At 41.6% G+C, this 20,834-nt stretch overlaps 1 protein-coding gene across 1 annotated transcript in view; it reads right to left on the bottom strand.

The window, feature by feature from the left end:
* Positions 1–20,834, bottom strand: part of LOC139296026 (receptor-type tyrosine-protein phosphatase N2-like) — a 183,210-nt gene that overhangs the window by 117,559 nt on the left and 44,817 nt on the right. The window contains exons 9-11 of the mRNA XM_070918283.1: positions 19,057–19,430; positions 10,861–10,947; positions 1,908–1,987 (exon numbers count right to left, since the gene is read on the bottom strand). Coding sequence (XP_070774384.1) covers positions 1,908–1,987; positions 10,861–10,947; positions 19,057–19,430 — 541 coding nt within the window. The remainder of the gene's footprint in view (positions 1–1,907; positions 1,988–10,860; positions 10,948–19,056; positions 19,431–20,834) is intronic.

Raw genomic sequence — 20,834 nt, 5'->3', positions numbered from 1 at the left:
GCACGTTCTGTCAAATGTTTGCATTAATAACAATCGAGGCTCATCCGTGACCCCGCAGAGCCAGCGGGAGCGGCGGGCGGGAAATGAGAACGCCGACAATAGCACTTAAAAACAGGAGAGAAGCCGTTGCATAATCAGCACAAAGTGTGTCTATACGTGTGTGTGTGTGTGTGTGTGCATGTGTGTGTGTGTGTGTGGGTGAGGAGGTGGGGTTGCAATTATCAAGCAGAGATAAGATGCTGGGAAAAAAATAGACAGTGAGCTACTCGTGTGGAGGGTGTGTGTGTGTGTGTGTGTGTGTGTGTGGATCTGGAATCAGGCCCAGGGAATATCAGGAAAGTTCTCTCTCTCTGGACTGACAGCTCGGCTAATGGCAAACATTCCTCCTCTCTTTATTCCCCACTTCATCAACACCCTCGCCTCATTACCGTGAGTCACACTGTAGCCTGGTGCACACACACACACACACACACACACACACACACACACACACACTCCCACACTACCTTCACAATGTCTTTGCTGCTGGATTGCACTCTGAATGATTATTACAGAGACCCTCTCCATGTGACACAACAGGCTGAACTGAGTCATTTTGATTTGGAGGATCTTGAAAGAGAATCACAGAGGAGCCGTCTTCAAAGGTGGTGGACAAAATCACAGAACCCCCGACGATGTGTGCACATTACTATCCCGGTTTTGAGTCTTTCCTGAGTCCTGGGTTTGATCATATTCCCAATGTGACGTTTACAAGGAAGATACATTTACATTTCTGCTGGATTTAGCCTCTCCGTATGACCACCGAGACAATTATCCTTCACATGACTGATGTCACACTTGCATTCATCGTCATATTTCCGGACTAACTACTACACAAGCTGAGGGTGCACCTGCACACGCAGCAGACAGTGATATCGAGTGATATCGGAGTAGTCCAGCTCGCATATTGGGGTGTCTCAAAACCAGGATAAGTTTCCGAAACCAGGAGAGTTTAAAACCCTATCCTAGAAAATACTGACCTGTCTCATCAAGCATTACTTACTAAATGCTTCACAAAGGTAATGTTTGTGCAGTTAGATTCCACCTCCGTCATATAGAGATGTGTTGCTCATCTTTCTGTTTTGATTCTGCAGTGCTGCTTTCATGTGGTGAAACTCAGTGTTCACTTCAGTTTTTTGTTTCTCTTTTTGATTTTGACGTGTTTCTCTAGGAAGAGATCGTGATTAGTATAAGTACAAACAAGTGGGATTTCAGATAGCAAGTGAAAGGCGTGATAGGGGAGTGGGGCTGAACATATACTGTCATCCCCATGTCACATGGTCTTAAACTCGGGAAGTCTAGATGGCTTAGCTACCTAGTTTTCCCAAAAGCTGTTTGTTCCTCTTCTCGTTCTTTCAGTTATGACTCAAACTGATTGAGGCTGAAGGCCACATGGTGCGTCCTTTTTGAGAAAGCTCTACCTTATCAGACTTTTCATATTTGCAAAAGGCATTAATGAACTGACTCATTTCCCGAACACAACAAATTTCTGGTGTCTCTTTCTTTCTAGCCTGTTTTTTTAGGCACACATCCAACTTCCCAATGGATTTCCACGATGGAGCCAAACATGGCTGCTTGGAGATTTGTGACACAACAGAAAATCCGGCTGGCTTCCTTTCAAAATGGGCCAATACCAAATACTTACCCAAACTAAACCAAATGGAACACAATGGAATAGAAAAACTCGCCATAAAGTGCCAGTGTGGGTATGGCAGAATACACAGTGGGAGGACAAAAACACACATTTTACTGAGAAGTTTTGAAAAATGTTCATCTGGGGCATCAGGTGCAGCGGCAAGCCAATGATAATGGCCTGTCTTTTTCTCTGTCAGTATAAAGACAACATTACTCAGCCAAGGAGAACCTACCAGCAACGTTGGCCACATCTGCGGTGCTGACGTTGTGAGTGTTCAGGCTCACTTTGAAGGTCACAGCGGGGCCCACCACCCTGTAAAACACACACACACACACACAGTTAGACGCTTGACAAAAGACATCCTCAGAATCTATTTTCCATGGTGGAGGTGTTGTTTTTCAGACGGAGGGAGAAAAGTAGCTGTGCTCATTAAAGCTCAGCCATACGTGGCGCTTGAAAAAAAGAAAAAGCTTTAACCTGTGGCGATCCTTTAGGCTGCTGCAATCCACAGCGCCACTGCAAGATAACCTCTTGAATCTCAATGTAATGCGCCTGGCGGCATTTAAGCACGCTGGGAAATGAAGAGAAGGGGGTCGGGATGAGAGGATTTCGGTCATCAACAAGAGGACGCTCTGATACGTGATTCTCAGATGAGCGAGTGCATTTCTAGCAGCCTAGTTTATGACACATTTACATTTTGATTCGACGTATGGTGATTGCAACGCATATTGTCGTGATAGATGTAAATCGAGGGTGACAGAAACCGGGGCAGCGAAAAAAAGGCAAGAAGAGAGGCAACATGGACAGAAAAGGGACTGAAAGACATCTGTAATGTTTTTGTAGGTGCTTTCGAAAGGTGCTTTTTTCCCCCTGTTCATCCAACATTCATGCCAATAAAGCAGCTTGAATTGAAACACTGAGGGAACAGCGGAGCGAAGCTGGGTGGTCAGGGGCAGAGCGGAGTCTCCCAATGTGATTAACCTTTTGTTTATCCCGCTGTAATTCAGACTAAAGGCCGTGCAGGAAGATATATTACCGAGTTCCCCTCCAGGAAGCATTGTGCACTGCTATAGGAAGTGACTGCTGCTGTAACACCATTACAAAATATGGTGACATCATTAATGGAGCAGGTCCCGTCCTAAAGCTTTTGGCAGACAAAAAAACTTTCAAAATGTTTTCAGGGATTCAGAAAAGTGATTTTCGTTTCAGGTTGATGGATTTAAATTGTTGCACTTCCATTGAGTGTGTTTCTGCTGGCTGTGGGGTCTGCCTGTGAAACAACGGAGTAACTGTCCCATTCTCAAAAATTCAAACAAAGTAGAATAAGCAGCACAAAAATGAAAGGAATAGAAATACAGAAAACAAAAACAATTCTACTTTTTACCTTTCTTACCTATCTTTTCTCACTACTTTTACTTTCTGAACTTTGCCCTTTTGTACAAAATGTCCTCCACCCATAATCAAATTGAATCTAAAATAAGGTACATTTACGAGAGAGAGAGTCAGTCCATTCAGAAAGGCTCCTATGGAGACGCTCGCCCTAATTTTTGTGACACACTATTTCACCAAACGTCAGGTATGAAACCTTTGGATTAACAGCCTTCGTTTGACATTCCCAGCCATGCAACTATTATTGTGGGTTTTTAATTGGGTTTCTTGGGCCCTGAGGTCAGTGTATCAGAGAAAAACACCAAACTCACATTCACTTTATGCAGTCATAATGTTATGCATTCCAACATTTAAGGTGCAATAACAAACTAATTAGACTGGGTCAAATGAATGAACCCTTGGGGGAAACTTGGGGAGGCTAAGTGCTTGAATTAAAAAAAAAAGAAGAAGAAAACAACTTTCCTTCCCGTTTTGTTATGAATTCCACTGTAGTGTCCTGCTCCATACTGTACCTATGTGCTCCACATAATATCTTTTTTGGAGTCAAGCTCAAACATAAACTGAGCAGCCAAAGAGACGCAAATGACAAAAAGAGCCTGTCTGAGGAACTCCTCTCAACGCGTCGGCTCATTTTCCTGACCATTATTTCTCCTCGGAGGAATGAGGCCGATATATTTGTCACATCCATGAAGTGATTCATCAGCCGGTGCAGGCGAAGTCTGCGTGTGTGATGAAGAGGGAAAATCACTCATGTTGAGTTGATCACATATCCATCTGTCGGTCTCTGCCACCCAGGGCAGCTCCCGCACAAAGACGCCGCATTGACTTTGAACCTCGTAAATAACCTTGTCACTCACTCGAGGTGCTCATATTTATCATTCAGAAAAACATTACTATGTACTGTAATAGAATACAACATATTTGCATGTTAATGCTGTATATATATATATATAATATATATTATTAGCCAAAAGATTCAGCGACAAACTTGAGCCTTCAAGTCCAGAAGCCTCCAACGTGGTGACCACCCCAAAAAACACAAATAAACCTACATATTAAAAAATGGTAATCAAAAAATAATAAAAACATCGTTGTTGACATGCACAAACCCATTTTTCAACATCACTGGCTGATAAAACAGATTCAAAACCAATTCATTTGGTTAAAAATGTATTTTCATTGAGCTGCAAAAAGATCTGCTGTCTTTGTCATTCAGAGGTTTTTATCTAACAGCAGCATTATGACGGCCGATTGCACGGAAAACACAATAAAGTACTGCAGATGGTGACGACGACGATGATGTTCGGAGCGTTAAACTGAAACGATGCATCCCGCCATCTAAAAAAGTGACAGCTACTCTGACGGTACGACTGACAACAGAAACAAATGGGTTTGAAATGTTTTGGAAGAAAATTATTAAAGACAAAGTGGAACTGAAATGCCCTGAAATCACAGCATTATAATAATCATTATCTATAAATCTGTGAGTCGTGGAATAAGTAATAAGATCTTTTACTCAGGTAACCATAGTAATACCACAGAGGAAAAACACGACTGTAAAAGTACTGATAATAAAACAAGTTCCTGTTGCTGTTTACTTCCACTCACATGTGATACATACAGCTCATCACAAATGACAGTCTGCCAAATGTGAGGTCATAAAACAGTGAAATGTTTCCCGTTTTTCCAGATTAGTAGAAGGATTACATGCTCTTTTACAAGAATCTGTAATCCTCCAGACAAAGTTTAAAGTCATCATGTCACTGAGCTGAAACAAGGCTGCCTCTCCCAGAAAAGCTTTGAGGATACAAGACTTCAGCCAAACAGTCATATTTTATGAGCTTATGAGCCACGCTGACTGTAAAAGCGGAATCTAGAAAGTAAGCAGGAACTCCAGCAGAGATACTGTAAATTAACTGGAATAAAAATACAATATTTCTGGGTGAAAAGAAGAAAGTCTCCCAGAACAAAGCATGAAAAAGGCTCAAAACCTGGAGCCTTAAAACAACAGTATATTCCACTTGAGTTTCTTCACTGTCGAGACTCAAAGTTTGGATTGAAAGACGAAGATAAAGATGAAGATTTTAGGCCTGATCAGTCTACATCCGGTCCCTCATCCTCATCACCCTCGCATGCAGCCAGCTCAGGCCCACTCTCTCCTCCTAGTGGCGGCTCTTTGATATGACCCTTCAGCTCAGACACAGACATTACATCACCTCGACCCTCCTGTTAAAAAAAAAAACAAAAAAAAACACATATCCAGTCTACACTCAGTGACAGTTACGCAACAGCCATCATTATTCGGCGGGCAGCTACAGTCAAAGGCTCTGCGAAGCCACCCACATCAACGCTTCCCTCCCGCCCTCTTCTTCGCCCTCAACCACTACCAGGCCACCGCCGCAGCTAAAAACATTTCCAAGGCCATTTTGCTGAAAAGCGCTCACCGTCAGTATTATCTAATCAGTATCGGATTGTTCCAAATGAAACGTAAGGGTGTGAGTCACTCTCCAGGTTTGTTTTGTGTCCTGGCACAGTGTGTAGGCTCACTTTTATGATTCATATGTTGCCAGTGTGGAAGTTTTGCTGCAGGCTCGCTGAACCGCTGCCGCTCTCTGGCTGCGGCCCCCGAGAGGAAATTGTTAGAAAAGGGAAGTTTTGTTGTCTTTTCAGTGGCTGAGGTTGCACAGGTCACTAACTACTTTGTTCAGAGACATTTTTTGTTGTTGTAATATGCTAATCTGGTGCTACTGTGTGAGGTGTGAGGCTGAGGTGCCTGCAGTGTTGCTGCCTGCTGGGGATTTTGTACAGTGGCTGAGATGCAGGCTCAAATGTATGGGAGGGAAAGAGGGGGGGGTGCATATACTGCTATGACTTTATACAGTACTTTCACTTCAGTTACAGGCAGTACAGCTTCTTAAACCTTTAAAAGCAGTTCATCCAACAACAAAAATACACATCCGATAGTAGACAGTTTTGGTTTTATTTGTCCAGTTGTTTGAGATATCCACCTGTGAGATAAATACAAAGGAGGTGGAATAATGGAATAATACATTTGAAAAATTTGACAGCACTGTCCTGCTTAGTTTACATAATCAGAGGCCTTCCTGTGAACAGGTTTACTGGAACTACTTTCTTCCAAAGGAATTGTTTTTCAGGTGTAATTTGTTTTAAATTTGGTATATTAAATGAAAACTATCGCATGGCTGGGTACCATTGTGAACCATTTTTGGCAATTTGAGTGAACTGACCCTTTAAAATTATATATATATGTGTGTGTGTTAACTTTAAGGAGTCACCAGTTTAACAAGTTCTAAATAATTTCACTTTATCACTCAGAGTGCTGACCTAGTTAAGCCTGTGTTGTATGACTGACTTGTCATCTAGAGTCCCTGCAGCTACTAATGAAACTCTTCTTGAGATGATCTGAAGCCTTTTAAGCTGCCTTTTAAGCCTGACTCCGTCCTTCAGACTGATAAAAGCACACGAGGTAATCAATGAAGACGATAACACAGCGTGTTCTCTCCATTACAGCGTTGTGCAGAGACGTTATGGCAGTGCGCACACAACTCTGCGTGCAGGCTTACCGTTCTTAAAATGTAAGCTTGTCATCTTAACTGACGTGAGATAAATGCAGCTTACTTCTAAAGACACAGTTTGTTTGCTGAGTTCAATGTTAAGAATAAACATTGTTACAGTAAAAAAGATCCCAAAGTTTCAAGAGCTGCCGAACATGTCAGGCTTAATTTTGGAGAAATACATATAAAATGAAGCACAAGACATTTGGGATATTTCCATTTGATGGAATAGTGCAGCCATCTTGGGTTTGAATATTTCCCTCGTTGTAAACTACACAGAGCTTCAGTGAAGGGCCAAGCTGAATGAGTTCACACAGAGAGCAGATACAGAATATAGACAGAATAAGATCTTAAATCTATATAAAAAATGGATTTCAAGAAGTTAAAGGAGAGGAAAAAAGCTCTGGAAACCAGTTGGTGGTGGTGTTGAGGAGTGGGCCGGTAAAAGCATCAGGAGTGTCAGCAGGCTCAGTGTCAGGGTAAAGCCTTTGTCTCTGGGCTTTACTTATTCTGGTGGAGGTGACTGGCGTTGCCACAGCGGTGAGGATCCGGGCGGCCCTGGAAAATAAGCGTGGCGCCTCTGACAAATTGTCAAGGCGGCTCCCCCTGCTGGGCTTTCACTGTGCTCGCAACAAAAGAGACCCCCGGCTTTCTCTCTCTCTCTCTCTCTCTCTCTCTCTCTCTCTCTGTCGCTCTCTCGCTTTCTCCGCCTCCAATCCATCACTCTCCCCAGTGTATAGCTCCCTCCTTTCATTCCCAGAATAGGAGAACAAAGACAAAAGGTGCATTAGAACAGGAGAACAGTACGGGCCACCCAGGGACTCAATACAGCAGCCGAGCAGCACGGCGAGGAGCCGCGGGAACAACGGGGCCGGGTGGTGGGGGCGGAGACACAGAGTGTGTGTGAAGGTATGTGTGTGTGTGTGTGTGTGTGTGTGTGAATCGGACGACTCTAAGCCACCCAATCCCCACCTGTCCGCACACGCTCATGAATGTACACATGAAATCTTCCTTCTGTCTTACTTCAATTCAATTCAAGTTCAATTCGATTTGGAAGTTGCTTCATCGGCACAGTAGAGTGAGTTTAAAGTGCATTAACAGCGTGAAAACCTCACACAGGTGTATACATGCCCTAACAGCATCAAGTGTTCAAGTGTTTTCATCAGTTTAGAGCTGTAAAAAGTTTCAGCCAGCCACAGCAGAGCCATATCAGCCCTGTGAGGACACACACACACATTATATAATCAACATTCAGCTGACTGAAAAATGATTACTTGATAATACCTTAAAAATATGCTGTTCCAACAAGGTAACAGGTAAATAATCCAAAATTATAAAATTTCATAATTGCCTGAAAATCACTCACCAAATCCAAATTCCACTCTTTCTACTACAGAGCTCCACATACACTGCGTGTTAAAGTACAATTAAATAATGTACTTTACATATTCACACATGACTTGTCCTTGTCAATCAATCAATTTGAAAACAAAAAAGCAAAAAGAAAAAAAAGAAGGTATTTTTAGATGATTCGTTGATTGTTTTTGCTTTGTTTTGTTTTGTGTCTCGTCAGTTTTTTTTCTGCTCAGTGTTGCATTGTGGAACCATTGTGTCCATTGTGCACCACACTCAGAGACACTTAAGTCTGCCATCTTTCCACTGTGAACAAACTACTTACCCGAAACACAGGGTTACAATTAGCATATACAGTAGCAGTGGATGTCAAACTGGGGGGGGGGGGGGGTTCCAAAGTTGAGGTCTGACAGAAGAAGAAGAATGAAAGCTAGAGGCTTATAGGACATGTTGGGACAAGGCAAGCTTGGGAATTTGTCTACTATCATATCAAAACTCATTTTCTTGAAATAACTGAGATAAACTATCGGGAAGAAATGTCTTCTCAAATGATTTGATGTATCCGGTGAGAATATTTAAAATTCTCTCCCACACACACACACACAAAAGATTACCAGCCAAGACAAGCTCTCCTCTCCTAACACCTGTCCTCTGTGTGTTGTTATACACATGGCAATCGCCATTTGAGAGAAAAAGGTGCGTGTGCTTTGATGAACGAGTGCATACTAACGGTCGCGGTGTCAGTCGCGGAGGAAAGTAATTGGAAAGTGGCAGAACTGTTCTGTGGCTCGTCGTACAGCCGACCAAAACGGCTGGAGGGGGAGGACGAAGCGATAAGTTGTGATGCTCTGTTTCATGGGTTTGATTGGCTTCCTGGCTATTTGGAAGTGCGGTGGAGCTTCGTAGGTTTGGCTGGTGCGCGTTTGTGATGTGCGTGAACTATTTGAGTCCCAAGTGATCAACTTTACTCAATGTCAGAAATGAAGGATTAATTACAGCTTGTTACAACTTGAGTCTTATTTAAAGTTGTGGCTATTATAACTATCAGTAATGAACCAAAGTATGGTGAGCTTTGGCTTAACTTCAATAGGAAACGCAAGAGATTATCACAAACTGTTTGTCTAGTTTGTCTATTTGGCCAAACTGTTTGTAGTAAACACAAAATCACAGAAACACACACATACAGTACAGTATATACTGTTATACTACAGCAGTACTATTATCCCCAGCAGTTGGTTCAACTGCAAACCACTGCAATAGGACTTGTTTAGCTGTTGCAAAGTCAGCTGTGGGGTAAAACATGGCAACAACACTGAAAATTAAAGAGAGAGAGACTGAAAGTGACAAAGATAAAAAAAGACGGAAACAGATGGAGACAAATAAGAAAGAAGATAGAAAAGAAAGTAGAGACAAAGACATAGAAATAGATAAGGATAGAGAATGAGTGAGAGACAGAGAAAGACACATAGTAAGGGGGGGGGGGGAGGGTTCAGGCAGAGTTCAGTCTCATTAATAAATGATTGCAGTTAGCGGCGGCTCGACGCCAACATGTCAATAAAGCGGACGAGCAGCTCTCATCGCTTTCTTTCCCCCCAGAGCAGGAAAAAATGTTGATGGAATGAAAATGAGGCGACGTCCTTGGACTTCTGCTCTGTCTGTTTTCAGTCTCCTTTCTTCACTTCTGATTTTTACGCCTTGTGCCACTGGAAATTCTCTCAGTTTTGATCCCACCAGTTTGCCCTCTCTGATCTGACATGCTGGGGGGTAACGGCGGAGGAGCCGATGCTGCTCGCCTTCCACGGGGAATGTCTGAAGAATTTCAGTATGTGATGCTCACCCTTTGAGAAAATCGCCGCCCACTTGAGCCTGCAGGTACAAGATGGTTGATGCCGGGAACGTAAAGCACGCCATAAACATGATGAGTCATCTGCAGACCTTTGCTCCTTCTGTGTTTCTAGTCTGAGGAAAGAGTCCTTTGTGATTTTGAACCGTTATAGTGATGAATCTGAAGTTTTGTAATTCAACTGGCCGTCTGACAGCTGGCAGGGCTACATGTCCAGAGGTGCTGTTATAGCATAGCATTAAAATGTGTTTAATTTTAGCTTCCTGAACCCACTGCTGGAGCTGGGGAGATGTGTATGTGCCGGTTTACTATAGATTGTGTTGACCCAAAACTGGCAGACCACTGAGGACTCACCTTCATTATAGGCACCAAAAGGAGGCGACTTTGTTTTAGGTTTAAACTTGGTTTTATGGCACAGTTAGTCATGCAGGGCTGATGTGTAAGGACAGAGTAAGGCTGGGACACGGGGGTGTGCACCCTGTAATTTAATTTAAAGAAATATATATATGCTAAATAACTACCATTCATCATGATCAACATCAGCACACAGATAGAACGTGGTATATGACATTTTACTGTATATTACAGCTGCGAGACATTCATTAAAATCCCAATTATCTTGCTGGTCATGTGATCATAATTTGAGTTAAACAGACATGTAAGACTGATCTATTTTCTGATCTATGATCCCGAGCTGTCTTTAGATTTCTGCGCCTTGTTGCTGTGTAAAAATCTCAAAAGATCTGCAGCAACTGCCGGCTTTATGCTCGTGAAAGTACATGAATGGTGAAACGTGTCACGTCCAGCGTGCTGGCTTTGTTTGAACAGACTTTAACCTGAACAGTCTCAACAGCAGGTTATTCAGGGCAGCAAACACAGCAAATGTGCAGGTATGTGTCTTTTTATGATACTCCACCACACAGCTGGACAAATGAATGGTTTAAACTGAGAACAAACAGCGTTAACGCAGCAGCGAAGAGTTTTTTTCTGCTTGAGTGTGACAGATAAAAAGAAGCGGTACATACGACAGCTCTGCGAAGTCGGTCATCTGGATTTTAGCCCTGCGAGCCAGGATCTCCATCAGGTGGAGGCCTTCGTCTGTCTGGAGCCCACTGATGACGATGAAGAGGAGGCAGGTAGCAGGAGGAGAGTGGAGGACAGAAAGAAAAGAAGGGGTGGATTTGAGATTCAAAGTTGTCAAAAATTTCTATTGTATTATTATATATATACTATATATATATATACTTTTATATATAGTACTTTTGGGAACATGCTAATATGTGGTTTGCTAACTAACACACACTAAAATAAAAAGGATAGATCCTTTAGTTGGTGTTTTTATGTCAATCATTTGTCACATAATTATTAAGCCGACCAACAAAAGTCCAGTTTCCCTAAAAAGTACACTGGAATGATGAGACAAAATCGTTTTTCTCCTAGTCATGCAAATGAAATTCAGGACTTGTTTGTCTGAAAAAGAATGAAATAAAAGCCCAAAAGAAAGAAACAGAAAAAAAAGGTGAGGTCAGGTAGGTGTGAGGTAGAGATGTGAAGAAAGTCATAGACCAAAAGCTAAATTCATGTACTCCAGACTGTCAACACCAAATGCAAGTGCAAAGAAAGATTAGTTTTTTATTTTTAATTAACATAATAAGGAACTTTTTAATCTTAAACAAGCGCTGTGAGTGAACATAGCAATCGTCGTGCATAAGTTGAGTAAATATTGGAGGACAAAATGTGAAATATGTAAATAAATCTTGATACGTTCAGTGCTCATAAGACGTTTCCTACCTATGTTGATAAGAACGTAATCTGTGCGGCTTCAAAATGTATCTGGTGTTTCAAATTAGCAGTTTAAAAACATAATTTCTAGGAGACTGAGATGCCACAACCCACCCCGTCCACTTCATTACAAGCGATTATGTTCCCTTCCAAACACGTTTGGCAAAAACATTAAGTAGCATATGAACGTAATTTCTAGTTTTCCCACTTTGGGAGACCTTCTGCTTCACAGCTTTTCAGAGGCATTTATCTGACGGCTTGAGTTCATGGTTACTTGCGAGGTGGTTGCATGACAGCGAGACTGAAATCCCTTCTTTGACATTAGGATTGGATGCTCCAGTACATTTTAGTATACTTTAGATACTTCAGTACATTTTACTGTCGATGGTCACAGAGCAGAATGAGAACAGAATGAGAGGCTCACAAACATTTCACCAAACTGTGAAGAAAAACAACGGGAAATGGAGGAATAACAAATTAAGTAGTCAATTAAAACAGCCTCGATGAATTCAAAGGGCCAGTAGGATGGAGTGTGTGTGTGTGTGTGTGTGTGTGTGTGCTGGGAGACCACGTTTGAAGCTCAATATCCGAACTCCAAGCTAATTGCTTCCTATCTGCTGTGGACTCGTCTGACCTCCCCTCAGCTCCCGCTGCAGAATTCAGATGCAGAGAGGAGACGCCTCCACACACCTACAGGATGCATGTTATCTCCCTCGACACCAGCAGTCGTCTTCGGACGACTCTGATGATGGGGAGGATGGGGAGGAAAGAGGTTTCCCGCAAGTTGTGAATATCACTTAATTTTTAGATGTATTTAATTCTAGGAATTAGCAGTTGTCTACTTCCTTGTTTCTCTATTTTTGATGCTTTGCACTCACTGGATTTTCTCATTTGGATTCAAGTGGGAAAATGTTCTTTTCCTTTTTTTGGAACCCTTTAGAGTCATAATCTTTATCTGTGGCCTATTCTTATCGGTATCCTCAAAATATCTGTCCTGGTTGAACTGGCTACACCTGTGTTTTCTAATTACACAGAACACAGAAATGACACAAGTGTTGATAGTCTGGTTAACCAACAACATTTAAGTTTCCCCAAGACGTTTTTAAACACTAAAAAGGCCACAAAAATGTATATCTTAAGAAGTTTGCATCTAATCTGTTATTATATCCTCAATATATCCACAAAATATGTATGTAAACACAGGCTGAATACTGGGAGTTCAAAAATACGTTCTCCGGATGTCCCGAAACGAGTTTCAGTATTAACATGACACATAAATCTACTACTGGGGACACAAAGCCAAACCAACTGTTGGCTGAGAGGAATCATAACATGTCATTGTTTTAATTAAAAGACTAGAAGACAGTCGACAGCAACTATGCTTCCTCTTTCAAACCGATGAAGCAATCTGAAAAATGCCATAAATAAAAAATGTGAAAACGTAAAGTGTGTGATATGATGAGAATTGTTTTATATAATAAGAAAACCGGATTGTCACTGACAGCCGGTGATTTTTCTCCTTCCTCAGCCTGGAGAGCAGACAGCAGCTTCAACAGCCCACAGTATGAGTCAGTCTTCCACAGTGCAGAGCAGCTGCTTCAGATCTGACACCAGTGATCACTCTGCCTGCCTGCAGATCCTGAGTGCTGATAGCTGCAGCAGAGACCTAACAGCAGCTTTTACATTAGCTCTGCAGCATACAGTAGGTGGGTTGTGATCCTTCTCAAATACGACAGCCTGAAACAGCAGGATTCTGCTAATAAAACACAAGTCTGTGCTGTCCAGTTCTGTCCTTGCTGATACAAAGCAGCAAAAACACCTCTATTGCTACCAATAATGTGAATACTTGTGACGGCAAAACATAAAACAACACCTGAAGCTGAGACACCTTGGGACCCAAAGGTAACGGTTTCCAAACTTTCCAAAGAGTAATCTACAGTTCATGGCCTCCAGATGAGTATGCCTACTCTGTTGTAATCCCTCGACTTTTTCCTCCAGCAACACCAGCAGGTCAAAGGTTTCACTTATCCACTTAAATATCGATCGATCAATCGAAGCTATAATATTAGGTGTGCAGCATCACTTAGTTTCCAGCATCACTTATTTCACAATGTCACCTGAATGAATAGCTTTTGCAGCGGTAGAACAAGTCACGCCACATCCGCTCTTACTACTAAATGTAAATAAATGTTGTTGCAACATCAACCAACGCTTTAATTTTTCATCATTCACGGGACCCCCAAGGATGTTGCTTGTCAACAAAATATGAACATAGTCATAAATCCAAGCGTTTGAATAACCAGTGCTGTCGTTTTTGTGGTGATGATCAGTCAGGTTCTGCGGACTGTCAAACAAGAATCTGATTCCTGTTCTTTGAGCGTGGGGAGGGGATTGGTGGATGTAGTAATAGGAAAGCCAGAGGTTTCAGAGAGCAGAAGAGACACCTCCTGCCCTCAGGGCTTCGCCAGTGATCCTTCCACAGCGAGCTACATTGGAGAGTCCATGGAGGCCAAGAAAAAGAGGCTGCCATTGAAGAAACACCTGAAAAACCGAAATCTAATCAACAACCATGATGACTGAGAATACCACCAGTGAGCTTCAAGTCATTTGAAATCAACACCATAAAAACAAGAACCAGGAGACATGCAGTCATTTCAAACAAACATGAGCTTGTTCTGCAGAAGAAGCCGCTACTGAAGATCTTTTAAGGGAATACAGCAGGCACACGCTAAACGGCTAGCCAACATGACACCACTTGTTCTATACTAACGCATAGTTTTACAAACTACAGGTAAATTAAAGGTGAACTTCAGCTCCACATCTACTGTAGTCACGTCAGTATGTAGGCTGCATGTATGAAATGAGTTACCCTCATAGTATTTAGAGCTTTAGCGCTGTATAGCAGTTTATAATAGGAAGGTCTGTAAACATGTGAAACTAATTACTGGTAGAGAGCTTTGAGCATAAAATCTGAGAGAGGTAACACATCCAGAGGGACTGGGGGTAAATGCTTTTTTAACATAATTATAGATTATTATAGAACCTTAGGAATTACAAAACAAAAACAAAAAACAAGCATTTTTTCCTGCCAATTACCTTGTACTGCCTCTTCATTAATCAAGCTAATTAGGGAGTGAAATCCATTAAAAACTGAATGCAGTTTGGCAGTTGGCATTTTAGAGTTTCAGGTCTATAATAATAATAATATGTTATAATGATGACTGACACCACAACTTTAATTAATGACACACATAATATATATATATATATATATATATGTTGTTTGCTAAAGCTTGTTAAGGAATATTTTACTTTTTTGGAGATTTTAAATGAATATTATAGGTGTATCATATTTTCAAAAGAGGTTTTTAAGATGCAAACCACAACAGTGATATGAATGATCCACATTAGGTGTGTGTTTAGGGGTTGATGGGTTAACAGGTGGCCAAAAAAAACAGAAAAAATGTGTGCGTCTACATGCCCACATGTGTGTGTGTGTTGGGGAGCAGGTGTTTTCCTCCAGCTGTGATGAATCACCCTGTCTTTCTCCTCCTCCTCCTCTTCACCCCCAGCAGCAGGAGGAGGTGATGTGCAGAAACCACCAGGAGGTTCCTGCTATCAGCCTTCACCTCTGCCACGACGCCAAAATGCCTGAACTTTGCATCTAATCTGTCTTGTTACATCTGTAGTCCTGCACTGACGCTGGTATCTTTATTTCCATCAACAGGGCTGTTTTTAAAAAAGGAGGGGAACACATCTGTATTCTGAGGTTGAGCTATCTAGAATCAACCACATTTATTTTCGTATTAGAAATAATAAATGAAGTAGTCACGCTGTACGTCACACACCAGAGATCATAAAACCAAATAAATAATATATATATAAAAAGCTACCATACCATAACAAATACCATTTTGTTTTTTTTTGCTGAGAGTTAGATGAAGAAGAAGATACCAGTCTCATACGTGTATCTATACACTAAATATGACGCTCTGTTACCTTAGCTTAGCATAAACACTGGAAACAGGTGGAAACAGCTAGCCTGGCTCTGTCAAAGTAAAAGAAAAATCTAACTACCTCGAAAGTCAGCTAACTTAAAAGTAAAAAAAAAAAAAGAAGAAGTAAAAACAGCTCTGGCCTTTAATTTTTAGTCTTCGCATTTTAATTGTTTTGCTTGTATTTATTTGTTTTTCAGCATAATTTAATTTAAATTAAAACTTTATAAATAGTGCCTGTGAGCTCTTGATTTATACATTTCATGTATAAACGGTGCTACAGATTGAGAGAAATGCAACGGCATCAAGAGATGTTGTTTGATTATTTGATCCACACGTTAAAACCCACAAATGGACAATTCTGAGGAACCTTGTTGACTTTACTGTTAAAACACAGCAAGAGCTTGAGGCATGCGAGGTGGTCCAGCTGGAGGTCGGAGACAACTCATCGGACTCTTGCTGAAAGGCTGCAGTCTTAACACCTTTGGTTTTTAGTGTAATGCAGTATGACGACAATACGTTAACAAGGTCTCCATCAGCTTCACTGCCGTCAGATGTGGCTGTTAAACAAACTACCAAAGTGTCTTTCACACAGTAAAAGGTTTGAGGTTTTGTCAATGCTCAAACAACACCGAGACATTGGTGAAAAGATGTGGATATTGAGGCTCTTCCACTACAGAATAAGTTATGTATGTATGTAAGAGGCAGTTCTTTCATGAGGTTGATGAAGAGCCTCTTGCGCTCTGGTGCATTGCGAAGTCTTGAAGAGGCATTTTTCCATGTTGTGGTTGATGCTGTATTTCTCACTTTGACAACTTTGGTGCTCTTTTGAATTTCCGTGATCTCACAGAAATGTCAAGAGTCGCTGTAAAGGGTTAGAGAGGAATCCGCTGAGTACACCGAAGACTCTGACATCGGCATCTTCAACTTCCCAGCTGTTCATCTCTGATCAGAGTAACGCAGCCTCTGAGTTGAGTCTGTTTCATAAAGTTAGAGGAGTTGTACCTCGACGTTGCTGTAACACTTCTTGTAAGAGCCTGTGCTGACTTTTTCCAAGCTGCTTTTTCTTTGCTCCACAGTTGCAACAAAGCTTCCATGTCACCATTTTTTAAACAAGACATATATATAAATATTCCATTAGAGATGATGCTCGTACCCCTCGCTGCTTCACTGACTTTTTCAAGTGATGACTGTAACTGTAGCATTTGAACATTAGCATTTGTGATCTATTTGGTGTCTCAAACAGAGAAGGTTCGGAGTATCTTAATAAGCCCTGCAATCTGCCAATGGAACCTCAAACTACATCTTTCATTTGAAGTTTTCATTTAATTGCACCTTTTAAGCCAATACTTTTATCATGACCTCTATGCTCAGCACTGTGTTTGATGTTAAATAAGTTAGAAATTCAATCAGTGTAGTAGGATATTAATTCAGCTACTGTTATATTTTGTTCCAAATCGAGGTGCGTTGCGCTATAAACCAAAATACTGTGGTAAAACCAAACAGCCTGATGTGTTTTATAGACATTTATAAAAAACCTTGGCTCATCGTATACTCAAATTTACATTTGGATTTTCTGCTTAATTTGAACATTCTTGTGTGAGGAAATGATGAGCTTTTATGAACACAAACCAATTCGTTTGCCATTTATCTAACTAGGCCAGACAAATAAAAGCTTCATGTTCATGCTGCTGAGGCTGCTGGTTTAATGCAGATGACACCTGTTTGATTCCAATTCAACTACTGCTGTGATATACGGCAGCTTTATTGTGCAGTGTAAAGAGGAATGATTCATCCTGGCTGACTGAATACAGCTTTTGAAGACCACAGCAAAGAGAAATTAAGTGGCCCATTTATACCGTAGTGATCTGTAGGGTGGAGCCTTCAGTAACGTGAAGGAGGTTCAAGGACAAAAAGACTCATTTTGAGAGCACACTGAGCTGGTGAACAACTTTCCAGAAGTGCTGAGCGTGACCTCGACAACAACATCACAAAGATGATTTTCCTCTGTAACCTAACATTTATGGCCTTCCTGCTGTATGGCTCTGACTGACAAGTAACAGGGAACATGCAACAAAGGCCTTGAGCCAGAATTACTGTGGAGCAGAGAAATGAGTTTGAAAATGACTCTGCCCTCGGTGTGAATAAGAACGAAGGAAAGGATGGCCTTCTCTTATTGCATCCTGGGTAATATTTGACATCATCTTGCTCAGTGTGAAGGCAGATCCACCTGTTTTGTGATGCATGAGAAACTATACTTTTCCTTGATGGCAACGACAAAAAGGCAGGCTTCGTGTTTACAGAGAAACAGTTTGTGCCTCCATTACTGTGAGAACAAAATCTGGGTTGTTAGTGTGGATTGTTCAAGACAAAAGGAAAGGCATTATCTAGAGTGTCTGGCCTACAGACGTCTTGAGACGACTGATAAGAGAACTTTCACTTTTCTGGCGTTTATACTTTTATTTCAAGGGGAAAATTTGTCTGTCACAACGAATTCATATCAGACTCAAGATGTCAGCGTCCATCGATTATAGCCCCAACGGCTCCGACCTCGGTTGCAAATGTCACTGGACAAAACTAGTGCTTGTGTTTGATTAGTTTAAAGGACAAAAACGGCATCGTTTCCCACCATAGCTCCTCATGTCCATAGTGAAACTGACAAATTCAGAGGGCGGCCTTGATTGATCTCTAGAGTTAGCCTGTCCACAATATATAGAAAGTGTAAAAATTGGAGGGGGGTGCATTTTGACATACATGTCTGTTCAGTGAGATAGACATCTAAAAAATGGATTGCCCTTTCGTAGCAATGAAGGAGCCTGAAGCTAATTTGATACGATTCTTTACATTCTGCAGATAAACGACAGAATCTTAACAGCTGTGATCTCAGACAGCGATCTTTGCATCATGTCAATGCCCTGTATGCCCGAAGAAAGAGGCAGGCCGATATCATCAGCTGATATTAGCTTATCACAGACATATCTGTATAACTAATGCAGTGTGATTCAACACCGCTGCAATGAATTCTACCTTCATGAAGGTTATAATATGAAACTGGTTCAGAAATGTAGAAATAAAAGTTTTGTACATACTTTTATTTCTAAATTTATGCTACTTTCTCCTCTTGAATGGGAGCACAGGTACTGTACAGTTTCCCCCCGGGTATCAATAAAGTATTTCTGATCATTTTGGAGGCTTTGGTTTGAGGTGCTGTTGGATGGTATTGAATTATGCTGAGAGGTGTTTCTAATATTTCGCCCACTAAATATTGAGAGTATATGTCGGCCGATAAGTGACATGAAACTGCAGGTCAGAGATGCCAAAGGTACTCAAATCAACACTGGTATCAGACTCATAGATCCAGTATCATAGATCAGTCAGGCTCTAATCAATACTTCACGCAGCGCTGCCTCTGCACCACCTGTATGTCAGTAGCTTCCTACTCACTCAGTGTCAGTGATGACGTAGCCGAAGACGTCATCGTCGGCCTTCTTCCTGCTGGCTTTGACATCCAGCTGGAGTTCGGGAACGTGCATCGTCTTCTTGTGCGGGTCCCCGTACACGAGCGAGGCAGGAGGGGGCACCACCTCCTTGATCCAGCCCTCCACCTCCGACACCTCCTCCACAGACTGGGTGGCGTCCTTCTTCTGCACCGTCACCCCTGCCTCGCTGGTCCGACTCTGGACGTTTTCCAGCCCCACCTGCTGGCCTCTGAGCGTCTCCATGGCGACGTTGTTCCCATTACTTGCTGAAGGAGCGGCGTTGAAGGACGTTTTGTCCAGGTAGGCGAGAAGTTTAGTGAAGAGGTTTCCACTCTCAGGCTGAGGAAAAAAGTAAATATTCTGAGTGAGATGAACCAGAACCACACTTTGAAAACTGATACTGACTCTTAACATTTTCTGACCAGGTACAGAATTCTAGTTCAGAGAAAAGATCCAACTGCTGAGGTTCATTTTAAGCTTTTAAACCCTCAACACACCACAGCTGCAGTCACTTATTGTGCCTGATTAGACCTCTTTACACCTACACATCATTCGACATAGGGATCGGTGTCATCATGTAGCTCCCAGCATACTGTAGATCTGCCCAGCTTCAACCTGAGCAGAGGTCTAATCAGACAGAATAATGGGTGTAGTGCTAAGATTAAGATTAGACATTTGATCAAATTAGACCCCATTAATACTCACTTCAGGCAGATCTCTAAAAGGCTAAGTGTAAATGCATACAAGAAGCATTCAAGATGGATTGAAATCAGATAGCTCAAACCACCTCCCCAGATATTCTTTCAAGGATGTTACATTTTGTCAGCTAATCAGGGGATTGAACCTGGCAACCTTTATGTCATGAAGCTTCCAATATTGAGCTGCGTTCCCAAATTTGTAATGAAGCATTAATGCAGTAGAGTGATAATCCTTTTAATGGTGTAAAATGTATTAATGTATCAAACATTTGCCAGCATTAGCATAAATATTTTATGCTAGTGTAATACTGGTAAAGTTATTTAAGATCTCCAGATAACTCGATGTCATGACAAACTATTGGAATTCCGAGAACACATCTCTGAGATGAATTAGTCACTGGTGAACCTCTGTAATGACATTTACAGACATCAGACTTGAGTAATGAGACATTGTTCAAACAAGACCTTTTGTCTGAACAGCTGACATTGAACTGGTGGGAGTTTTCCAGTTGAATTCAGTGTGTTGGCGATCTACAGCTACAAGCATGAGGAAATAATTGCCTTGAATCAAAGAACAACCAACCTGCCAGAGTTTACACTGAATAGGATCACAAAATATACCATTATGCCTTTGCTGCTAGCTTCAGGGTGATTGCTCGTCTTGTCAAGATCGAAAAATCCAGCATAGCTACAACACTACTTCAGCCAAAGCCTGAGAGTCCCAGGCTTCTTTTCTGACCAGCATTCAGTTTACAATCTACACAACCCGTGAATAAGCTCTGAAAACTCACTGACAACCTTGCCTTTATGAGTTTATTGTGTTAAATATTTCACACTGCAACAATCATTCCTCTTCTTTATCCGCTGCTATTGATTTGATCTGCTGCTACATTATAAACCGTCCAGATGTCTCAGACCGTCTGGGACAGGTCTGCTTACTGTCCCCGCAGTCAAAACTAAAGCAGCATTCAGTGTTTATGACCACATATCTGGAATAAACTGCCAGAAAACTAGAGGTCTGCTCCAACTCCAACAACGTTCTTTT

Source organism: Enoplosus armatus, chromosome 14 (genome assembly GCF_043641665.1).
Source record: "Enoplosus armatus isolate fEnoArm2 chromosome 14, fEnoArm2.hap1, whole genome shotgun sequence".
NCBI classification, from domain to species: Eukaryota; Metazoa; Chordata; class Actinopteri; order Centrarchiformes; family Enoplosidae; genus Enoplosus; species Enoplosus armatus.
This window is presented reverse-complemented; position numbering and strand designations above follow the sequence as displayed.